General features: G+C 30.3%; 1 protein-coding gene across 1 annotated transcript; it reads right to left on the minus strand.

The window, feature by feature from the left end:
- Positions 1-533: 533 nt before the first annotated feature.
- On the minus strand, positions 534-10,078 carry LOC132630601 (WAT1-related protein At1g09380-like). The gene is made up of 7 exons (XM_060346172.1): positions 9,789-10,078; positions 5,572-5,634; positions 4,698-4,814; positions 4,346-4,592; positions 1,289-1,444; positions 1,035-1,186; positions 534-931 (listed from the first exon to the last, which is right to left on the minus strand). The coding sequence occupies exons 1-7, from the start codon at positions 9,974-9,976 to the stop codon at positions 805-807; spliced, it is 1,050 nt and encodes a 349-aa protein (XP_060202155.1). The 5' UTR covers positions 9,977-10,078; the 3' UTR covers positions 534-804.
- Between the last annotated feature and the right edge of the window lie 1,128 nt (positions 10,079-11,206).

The following is an 11,206-nucleotide window of genomic DNA, read 5'->3' on the forward strand; positions in this document are numbered from 1 at the left end:
CGACTTTCTGACCCTGTTGGTCGCTGCGGCGGTCTCCAGACCGCTGCAGCAGTACCGCTATAGCGGACCTGCTGGAACAGTCCACACTAAAAAGGGCATAACTCCCTCATCCGGAGGCGAAACGCGACGATTCTTTTTGCTATGACTTCGTAATTTCGACACGGATCTAATGGTTCAAATATCACTAAAAAAAAGGTCGTTTGATCAATCTGGAGCCATTTATATCCACAACCTACAGCGAAAACATCAAATACAGCGTGACAAAACCCAAACCCATCCGAAACTCTTCGGAACCTCACCAAAACTTGTGGACAAGTACAAAATCATCATATTAACATGTTGGAACTTCCAAAACATTGACACGGGGTCATCCTAACCCGACGTTGACCGTAGTCAACTCTAACTCGCTAACTTAACTAGCTTCTCCATCAATGACTCAATTTACACTCGAACCTTGCGGAAACCAACCCAATGACTTCATTAAGTCATAGATCATACTAACGGGACTTGGGAAAAGGGTCAACAATGTTAAATGGATCAAAACACTATAACGACCAAACGGGTGATTACAAAATAACTCTTAAGATCGATTTCAAGGCCAATGTTAAAAGGAGGAAACTCACGTTGATACATGCAATGTACTAATTTCATATATACTAATTAATGCTAGGTGAGGGAATTCCTATTTGTCCCACATAGCTCGTTTTGGACATTTGGGGATTTCTGATTCGACTTACTAGGTGGAAAACCATCCATGTCTAAATTATCAACTACTAATTGCAATTCCAAGTCAGCTTTACATAACTAGTTCTCCTCTATATTAGCATTCTCGTCCTCTTCCTCTACGTCATTTTTACTTTGCTCCATCTCTTTTTTCTGCCCCCAAAGAAAACCATAGAGTCCAACAACTGTCAAGATTGACCCCACCACTCTGTGCAAAATTGAGAAAGAGAAATAATCAATTCGACGCACAAACGTTAAAACTTGAGAGTAGAACATTAATACAGTACTATATGATCTTTTTCTTCACTTACATTCCAACGTATAATTTCTCTCGAAGCAGAATCCAACTAAGAAAGGCACCAATGACAAGTAACAAAGGGTTGAACATTGAGACATATAAAGGACCTTTCTTTTCTATACACCAGGAGCACAAGTAGAGTGCCAGTGAAGAGCACACAGTTCCCTACGGTCAAAACAAACCTATTTACATTTACTGGTTGAAACCAAATATGTAGTAGTGTAATGCAGGAGTAATAAAGTGGAAAGTGAATGAGAGCAAACATACGTTATAAACAACAGAGATAGCTCTAATGGGAGTCAAAGCCCATTCAGAAGCTTTTGGTACGACGCAAAAGCTGATGATCATGCATTGGAAACTTGCCATGAAGAACGTCAAAAGGGTGCTAGAGTACGGAGCTGCATACTTCTCATTCACCCTCGCCTAACATCACGAAAACACATGAAAAACAACAAGCTTAGCTTCTTTTTTTCTTTTATCTGTTTTCTTTGTTTCTTCAATTTTTTACTACTATTTAATATAAACATCTTTAGTGAGGGGAGTCAATCATTCACCTATCCGAAATTATCTCGTAAAGTGATGTTTCTTTTATTTGTAACAGAAAAATTACTTAACTATGTCTATATCACTCATAAGATCACTTAACCGGGCAAATACCTATTTTACCCTCTATATTACAACCTTTGTTTTTTTTTTTTTTTTATACATTTTCAATATTTTTCTCTTTTTAATATATAGTATGGACTTACCTGTAGAGCAAATAAATCTTATTTATAAAGAAAAAAAGTGAAATACAATTTTAATATATATATATATATATATATATATATATATATATTGGAATAATAAAATAATTGAGCATAATAAAAATTTAATTAAAATAATTTTTTGTATCATTGGTTTTCATAATAACAACAAAAATTTAAAAACGAATTAACATAATTGAGAATGACAGAGAATAAAGCTTTTAAAACATATATTCAATGCATGTAATTAAAAAAAATCTAAAATAGAGCTATATTCAATAATATAGATTATATGTGCTTGAAAAAGATGCTCAATTATTTTATTATTATCCTTGAAAACTATTTTTTACATTTTCTTTGTAAATAAGATTTATTGTTCTATAGTCAAGTCCATACCATAGATCAAAAAGAGAATAATATTGAAACAATAAAGGTCGATAATATAGAGACTAGAAACTAAGTTGTATACTGCACATAATCATTTTAATCACATGAGATGTACATTTTTCCTTATATGTTATTTTAAATTTTTTCATGTTATAATTTACTTACTAGGAGAATGGAAATTATAAGGTTAATTCATATAAAATGGTAGGTAACAACCCATGATTTTATATTATTGATGTATAATAAATCTAAATTATTTGTTTGTATATCTTTTTGAAAGATGATTAATATACTGAAAATAGAACTAAATATCATTAATTATTTTATTAATTTTAATTTAGTAGTTATTTTATAATATCTAGCAAAGATTTAAAAAAACATGTTCATTAGAACTAGTTTCTAAAAATATCTAAAATACATTATATATGCTTGAAACGATGCTCAATTATATTATTTAATTATTCCATTATTATATATATTTTAAAATTATTTTTCACTTTTTTTATTTTATAAATAAGATTTGTTTATTTTAAAGGTAAGTCGATATTATAGATTAAAAAGAGAATAATATTGAAAATGTAAAAAAAAAACAACAAAGGTTGTAATATAGAGGGTAAAATAGGTATTTGCCTAATTGAGTGACCTTCTGAGTGATATAAGCATAGTTAAGTGGCTTTTCTATTACAAATAAAAGAAACATGACTTTACTAGATAATTTCAAACAGTTGAGTGACCTTCTGAATAATGTACTCTAGTGAGGGGATTCATTAGATGAGTTTAACTCCTATTACCTATATGACAACTTAATTGTTATTTGGGATAAGGCATCATTACGCCCTTAAACTATACCCGAAGTTGCTACGATACATCTTATCTTTTCTTGGGTTCTATTACCCCCCCTAAACTTTTAAAAAATCGAATAATTACCCCCCTGAACGCTGATGTGGCAAGAGAGAGCGCTGACATGGCAAGGAGAGTGTGTTTCACTCTCTTTGGGAGAGTGAGAAGCTAAAAATGTGGAATTTTTTTTTTTCTTAAAAATCTGTATTTTCTTAAATGTGGAAAACTTATTTTTTTTCTTAAAAATCTGTATTTTCTTAAATATGGAAAACTGAATTGTTTTTAAAAAATATGAAAAATTTGTATTTTTAGAAATCTAGTTTTCCAAATTTAGTTTAAACAACGGGTTTTCCACATTTTTAAAAAATAATTAATTTTTATAAAATTCAGTTTTTTCACATTTTGACAAGAAAAACACTTTTCAGTTTTTTTTTTAATAATCCAGATTTTATTTGAAAAATAAAAGTGTCTGAAGAAAATGAAATCATGAAAATCAAGATTTTTTAAGACATTATAAAAAAATAATCAAGTTTTCCATATTTTAAAAAATCCATGCTTTTAGTTTTGTTTTGTTTTTTTTTTTTTTTTAAAAAAAAATGGGTTTTAAAAAAAAAATCAGAACTTTTAAATATCCATTTTTCATTTTTTTTTTTGAAGAAAATTCAGTTTTTCATTTTTTTAAAAAAAATTGACACGTGAGCAAAAAATTAAATAAAACAAATAAATATACGTGTGGCAAGGAGAGTGTATGTCACTCTCCCATATGAGAGTGGACATCAGTGTTTAGGGAGGTAATCATTTCGTTTTTAAAAAGTTTAGGGGGTAATAGGACTCAGGAAAAGGTAAGGTGTATCGAAGCTATTTCGGGTATAATTCAGGGGGGTAATAATGCCTTATCCCTTGTTTTTTTTAGACATTATCAATTTTTTTTTTTTAGAATCAATTACAGGTAATTATCATAATAAGTAGAGTTAGTAACCTAAAGAAAAACATAAATATTTCCTTAGTGATACACAGGGGCGGTCCTATGTGGTTTGAAGTAGTTTCATATGAACCCACTTTGTTGAAAAATAACACTGTATATACATGTATATTTAATCTGTTTTTAAAAAATATATATGTATATACAGTGTTATTTATATATTTCTTATATATTGAACCCACTTGGTAAAAATTCTAGGTCCGCCACTGGTGATACATTTTTATTCATCGGGATATTAATTAAATAAGTTAAGACATTTAGTACATGAAAATGAATAGAGAAAGTTTGTATCTTTCTGTATCAAGCAAAACTAAAAGTAAAGAGGTACTTAAAAGGAAGAAAAAGACCGAGAAAAGTAAAGATAATTACTTGAATGATTAACCATAATGCGTAGGTAACACTGCTGATTATGAGCAGAAAAGGTCCCAATAGGAAGTTGGTATGTCCAGAATTAATATTCTTGTCACTGCTTTCTGCATATTTCCAGTGAAATCCCAATTGGCCGATCACTACAGGTCCACGATACAATGACAATAACATAGCCCCTCCAACGCACACTAACGTCCCAACCAACTTGGCTTGTCCTGCTGCACTTCTCAGTCCCAATTTTTCAAACCTGCTCATGAATTAAGACAACTCATTTGTGATCGATTTAGTGTCACCAAGATTATTTTCAATTCTTGGATAGGAACATAACGTATGTAGGAGAAATAAAAAATACCCCAATGGGACGGCTAGGACAAAAGTGAATGCTGGGATTAGATTATCGATGGCACAAAGAATCGTCGGAGTGGTATATTTTAACCCAATACAAAATGTATATTGGTTAGCAGTTACCCTGCATATTCATACAAAATAAGAAATTAAAGATGAGTTCACATAGATAGTAGAGTTATTGTCATGTATAATATAAATGTAACATTCGACTATCATCAAATTTTTTACTTATTCTTCAATTTATCCAGGATTATTATTATTTTTTTGGTTAAAAATGATATTAAGTACTCCATCACAACAAAATATAAGTTCATAATGATACTGCATGTCCTTCCAAATTAACAATTAGTTTAATAAGGTAATTTCTAATATATCCGTCAAAGTAACTTCATTGACAGGAATTGCCAGGTGAAATACTTATTAAAAAATCTTCGATCTTGCTCCTCCTTTTGCTAATAGGTCAGCCAACATGCATGATTTTCTCCTTGTTAAAGATTATTTACTAACCCTATCCCTTATGTGACTAAACATCGTATTGAGACTACTCTAAGTTCGAATTCTACTGAACATCCTGTTTTTCCTATATTTTCAGGACCTACCAATCCCCCCCCCCACCCCACCCCCACCCCCCCACCCCCAAAAGCTGAAAAAGGAATAATTTGATTAGTTAAAATGAGTAAAGCAGATATGAAAAGCTACAAAGTGTATGTTGTCGGCCAGTGATTTTAATTTACTCCATGATAGGATAGAGGCTACCTTTATTGTGAAGTAACTCGAGGACAATAAAATTATTTCTCTATTCTAATAGTATCTGGAATTATGTGTCATAGCCCACTTTCATTAATTAGTAATATCTGGAAAGAGTATTGATTGCTTACCCGACAATGGAACACAAGAAAATTTGAAAAAGTACAGATAGTGTCAACCTTGGTCTTGTTTTCCTGCATGAAGATAAATAGCTGAATTATATGCTATGATTGGAGAAAATAAATCATTTTTAATAAAAATGATATGATACCATTAGAATTCTCCCTCTCTATATATATTCTATTACTATTGTTAGAAAAGTAATATTTTCTATTTAATATCTCAAAAATAAAAGGACTATCCTAACGTTCTTAACTGATCATTTCATTTTGGTCTTTGAATTCAATATAAAGACCATTGAATACTCTTTATATTATATGCTATAAATATGAGATTACCGTTTTGTTATGAGACTGGTTTTAATTCTCGTTTACTCATATTTTAAAGGCATTTGAATAGCTATCATAAAGTGGTCATTATTTTGGCAATAACGTTGAAGGCTATTAAGAGTTAGCCATTGGATTTTCCACTATATAGATCTAGTTCTTTCATCAGAGGAGAGATAGATTAAGTATAGATTTTGCTCATATATTTTGGTATTGCTGGGTATGTATAAGATAATTTTTTGTTAGATTTCGCTCTTAGTTTTGTATTAGAAGAGCTTGTTGAATCCTGGGGGATACATTCATACCGGGTGAAATATCCTTAAGATTGTTGGAAATCTTACGAAAAATACTTGATAATGAATCTACAATGAATATTATAACCATAGTTTATTTGTGCCTATTATTTTTAATTAAATGACGAAAATATAGTATTGATACTTACTTTTTTCATATTGCTTTCTTAAAATATTTGTTGATGACGACATAATGTGAGTAAATTTTACATAGTTATTTGGGTGAAGTAATATTATTAGTTTGTTATTTATAAGATGAAATGTCTTATGATAAATTAATAATACTTCTTATAAGTTATGAAAATATTATTACCTTATCTTAAAATTTTTGAAAATGTGGGGGTCGTGGTGTCTTACTAGAGTTATGTCGAGAAAACTTTTCAAAAAGAGATAATATTTTATTTGATCTTATTATTCAAAATGTTGAAAATAAAGTATTGGAAAGAAGTCGTTGATGATGAGATCAATTCTACTTTTGGAAGAAGAAAAAAAATTATTTGAGAGGTACCATGAATTATGGTGTTAAATGGATTTTCTAGTGTATTAGAGAGATACAATGATGATAACTGAATCTTTGATTCAAATGAGAAAAAATTCACTAGAAGCTATGTGTTCACCTTTTGTGGGGACAAATAACATCTAAATCAGCCAAGCAAAGAATAATTACTATATCGATAATGAATCTGAATTGAGGCTTTGGAGTTGGTTGGTTATGAGGTTGAGTAGTTAAGAAACTACTTAGCGATATTCAAATTGAAACCAAATCAACATTGTTTGTGTCAACATATTGTTATAAGAGCAGCTGCTGTGAGATGTGATGATTTCAATAATTGTGTGAAGTCTGAGGTGAATTTGGCTGATTCACGGGACTAACAGAAACATCGAGGGGATTGAGACTTTTGTCATTTGAGAAGATTAACAATGATGGTAACCTAACGTATGTGATTGGAGATCCCGTGAATTAGGTTCATATGGGTAATAACAAGTCATTAGTTGATCAAAAGTGCACTATTAAATTATGTCACTTCCAATGGTGTGTGAATATAGTCCAATGCTACAAGGCAAAGTGAGGTTAAGTTAAGCTCTTAACCCACCCATATCCTTTATAGGTAGTGTATTGCATTGCTCTGCAGAATACACTTAATGATTGGAACTATATGAGTGTGGAGTGGTGCCGCTCCTATGAGATTGTGACAGATTTCTAAAGCACTCATGAATACCAAGACACGCGCATGGCCTCTTAGAGCAAAACGGCGATAACGACAACGATTGTGCGAGTATAATGTGTTACAATAAGACCGTATGTAGGCTCACAACAGAATTCTTGGTTAATAGAAGTTTTAAACTTCACCAACTGTTCTATAAGTTTAATCTGGTTTTATCTAGGTCTGATTCATATAGTCTACGAGACACTAGATTCGACGCATTGTACTCTTATATGTACACCCAACAAAATACTTATTTTATTTATTTTATTATTTTTGAGATATATGAGAAATTGTTAGAAAAATAATATTTTCTATTTAATATCTCAATAATAAAAGTTACTATCCAAATGTTGCTTAACTGATCATTTGACTTTGGTCTTTGAATTCAATATAAAGACCATTGAATACTCTTTATATTATATGCTATAAATATGAGATTACCCTTTTGTATGAGATTGTTTTTAATTCTCCTTTACTCGTATTTTAAAGGCACTTGAATAGCTATCATAAAGTGGCCATTATTTTGGCAATAACGTTGAAGGCTATTGAGTTAGCGATTGGACTTTCCACTATATAGATCTAGTTCTTTCATCTGAGGAGAGATAGATTAAGTATAACTTTTACTCATATATTTTGGTATTGTTGGGTTTGTAAGATAAATCTTTGTTAGATTCTGGCTCTTAGTTTTGTATTAGAAGAACTTGTTAAATCCTGGGGGATACACGCATATCGGGTAAAATATCCTTAAGGACAGTGTCTTAATTGACATACCTCAAGCTTTTAAGAATTTCCTGCATGGTTCGTGATCAAGTATTTTCTGTAAGATTTCCAACAACTATGTCATTGGATAAACTCAATTAACCTATTTTGTACTCATGCTCTTAATATTCATTCACCATCGTGCTCTGTCTTGGGAAGTTGCTCTTAGTTACTGAGATAACAGAAAAGGCAACAAGTGAAATATATATATATATATTTATGCCGTGTATTTTATTTTTTATGCTAGGTATAGTTTAACATGTTGTAGCTAATCCAACGTTCTATATTCTTTCTTTAGGTCGATAGAGTAAAGCATTCTTCTAAATAAAATAATTTAGACATATCAGAACAATTATAGACAAATTCTACCATTACACATGAACAATAAATTTTGCGTACTTATTGATGGTTAAAAAATTATAGACTTCATACCGTCGAAATTCGGTGAATCATTCAGTTTAGAAAATTTGAGTTTAAGTATTTTTGCAATCATATATTTACCGTAACGTTGGCCAAAGAATTATTATCATAAGCACAATTACAGGGTTAATTTTTGACATATATATAAAATGATCGTCGGTTTTGTGGGATGTATCTTTCTTGTGGCCAGAAAAAAATGGATCCAAAGTGAGTTTATTTATTTTAGAAATGAATGAAAACACCTTTTATTTTTTTATTTTTTTTTATTTTCCTTTTTGGTTCTTTGGGCGTCTTGATGATGACTTATACAAGTCCTTATCAGCCCTAACTCATAAAATTGCGCTGCTCGAGGGAAATCCATGTTCTTGGGAAGTTATTTTCTTACATTAAATTAGGAAGGTAACCAAACTATATATGCGTGGGTGTGATGACAGTATTAAGAGCTATTCTTCTGTCTCAATTTAGGTGATACATTTTTCTTTTTAGTCAGTTCCAAAAAGAATGATACATTTCCTTATTTGACGACAATTTAACTTTAAACTTTACCTTTCAATTTTAACAAGATCATCAATAACCACACAAATATATTTGGATTATTTTAGACCACAAAATTTAAGTCTTCTTTTATTTCTTAAACTTCGTGCCTAGTCAAATTATATCACATAAATTAGAACGGAGGGAGTATCACATTGTCCAAAGTAATATAACTTCTTGTATTATGTTACTTATCATATCTACTATATACAATTATTCGTAGTTGACATTAAAAGAAGGTTCTTTAACATTGCATTCTTTAATGCCAATGATTATATATTATCTTGAGAAGATTATTGATAACTTGCTACAACCCGTCAAACTACGTTGGCATCTGTAAAATTGTTCGCATAGTCACTATATATAAATTATTAACCTTGATATAAACAGAAAATGGGATAAGGAATTAGTGTTAAACACTGACTAAAGAGTACTTAGGGTTACGTACAAGGAGAGTGACAGTAAGGTGGTGCCACTCCAAGAAGTAAGCATTATTATTGTTCGACGTTCTAGTGACCTTATAGCATCGAATTCTTTTTAATGCCGGTGTGTGAAAACTTAAACTTTACCCGGAAAAAAAAAAGACAAATAACTCGTTGTAACCAGTTAAACTACATTGGTGTGTAATTTTAAAACAGTGACTAAAGAGTACCTGGCGATATTAAGAGTGAAGTAACAAGAGTAATACCTCTCCAAGACGTAAGCAAAGGGTGCAATTGAGATCGTGGCAAATATAGGCCTGTATGCTGTCTGGACGAAAGGGTCCATGCCAGTATCCATGACTAGTTTTGTCACGACATTTGATCCAGCATAGCCTAATTGTACAACCACCATTGCAATGAATGGCAACAAATCATTACCCCTTTTCTTCATCATTAATTCAACAACAATAAGAATATATCAAGCTAGCTTGAATCACTAAACTATTTATGGTAAGTGATCTCTCCAAATTACAAAGTAGCACATATATTAGCTAGTATATATATATATAGATATAGAACTGACGTTGGGCATGTGACAAGTGAATAATGAGTCTATGATTATAAGAAGTGGGTGGGGTTACGTCGACCATTAAATAATGAGTCATGAAGCATGATAGAGACACAATTTTGACCACGTAGAAGATACAGGATCATAAAGTTAAGAAAAAGATACTTCATTATTTCCCACGCAACTAGGACAGTAGGACCTGTGTTTCCTTTAATTCATTTCTTAATAATTACAAAGTTCTGCGCTTATCAGGTTGAAAATTAACGGACATCATTTTCCCCTCTAATCTTACTTTAAAAATGAAATATCTTTTTTAACTTGGCATAACAAACATTCTCCCCCTTTTATCTAAATCGAAAATTTAAATTCTATTTTACCATCTAAATTAATTTCTATCTCTGTTAACTCTCTAATATTACGATTTTTGTTTTCTCTTTTTAATCTATATTATAGGGTAATTTTGTTAAGTAGAGAAGTGAAAAAATGATTTCATCATATATAATGATGAAGTAATAAAATAATTGAGCTAAAAAAAAAGAAATCAATTAGAAAAATTTGTTTGTATCAGTAATTTTGGTAATAACAATCAAAACTCAATTGTTTATTATACCATAAAAAAATGAAAGAGGATAACAACTTTTTACAAAAATATTTTTAATGCATGTGTTACAAAAATATAATAATTAAAATAGATCAACATCTTATAGTAATTTTCTTTATGATTCTTTATTATACTTTAATTGAATTTAAAATATATCAATAATATTAATAGCAATCAAAACTCTAATATCCATGCATATATTAGGGAATAAAAGAGGAAGGGGAGAGAGAGTGTGTGCCGTATATATATAATGCACTTAATATTAAAATAATAACAATCATAAAAGGTAGTGATAGATTTTTTATAAGAAATCGATAAAAGTAAAGCATTAATCTGCTTATACTTTACATGAATTTAAATAAAAATTATAATAAGATATCAGCCTTAAAATTATAGCCTATCGAGCTTGGTGAAAAAATAGTATTATATTTAAAATAAAAATATATATTGGGCAGGATGATATAATTTAAAAAACAAGGAAATATAAATAAATAAATGAGACTGAAAATGGTAAG

This window comes from Lycium barbarum, chromosome 3 (assembly GCF_019175385.1).
Source record: "Lycium barbarum isolate Lr01 chromosome 3, ASM1917538v2, whole genome shotgun sequence".
NCBI classification, from domain to species: domain Eukaryota; kingdom Viridiplantae; phylum Streptophyta; class Magnoliopsida; order Solanales; family Solanaceae; genus Lycium; species Lycium barbarum.

Excerpts from the sequence above, each read along its gene's own strand:
- LOC132630601 (XM_060346172.1), bottom strand. The coding sequence starts at position 9,976 with ATGATGAAGAAAAGGGGTAATGATTTGTTGCCATTCATTGCAATGGTG. Across the intron at positions 4,815-5,571 it reads TTCTTGTGTTCCATTGTCGG|GGTAACTGCTAACCAATATA; the intron begins GTAAGCAATCAA and ends ATGAATATGCAG. Across the intron at positions 4,593-4,697 it reads GTCCTAGCCGTCCCATTGGG|GTTTGAAAAATTGGGACTGA; the intron begins GTATTTTTTATT and ends ATTCATGAGCAG.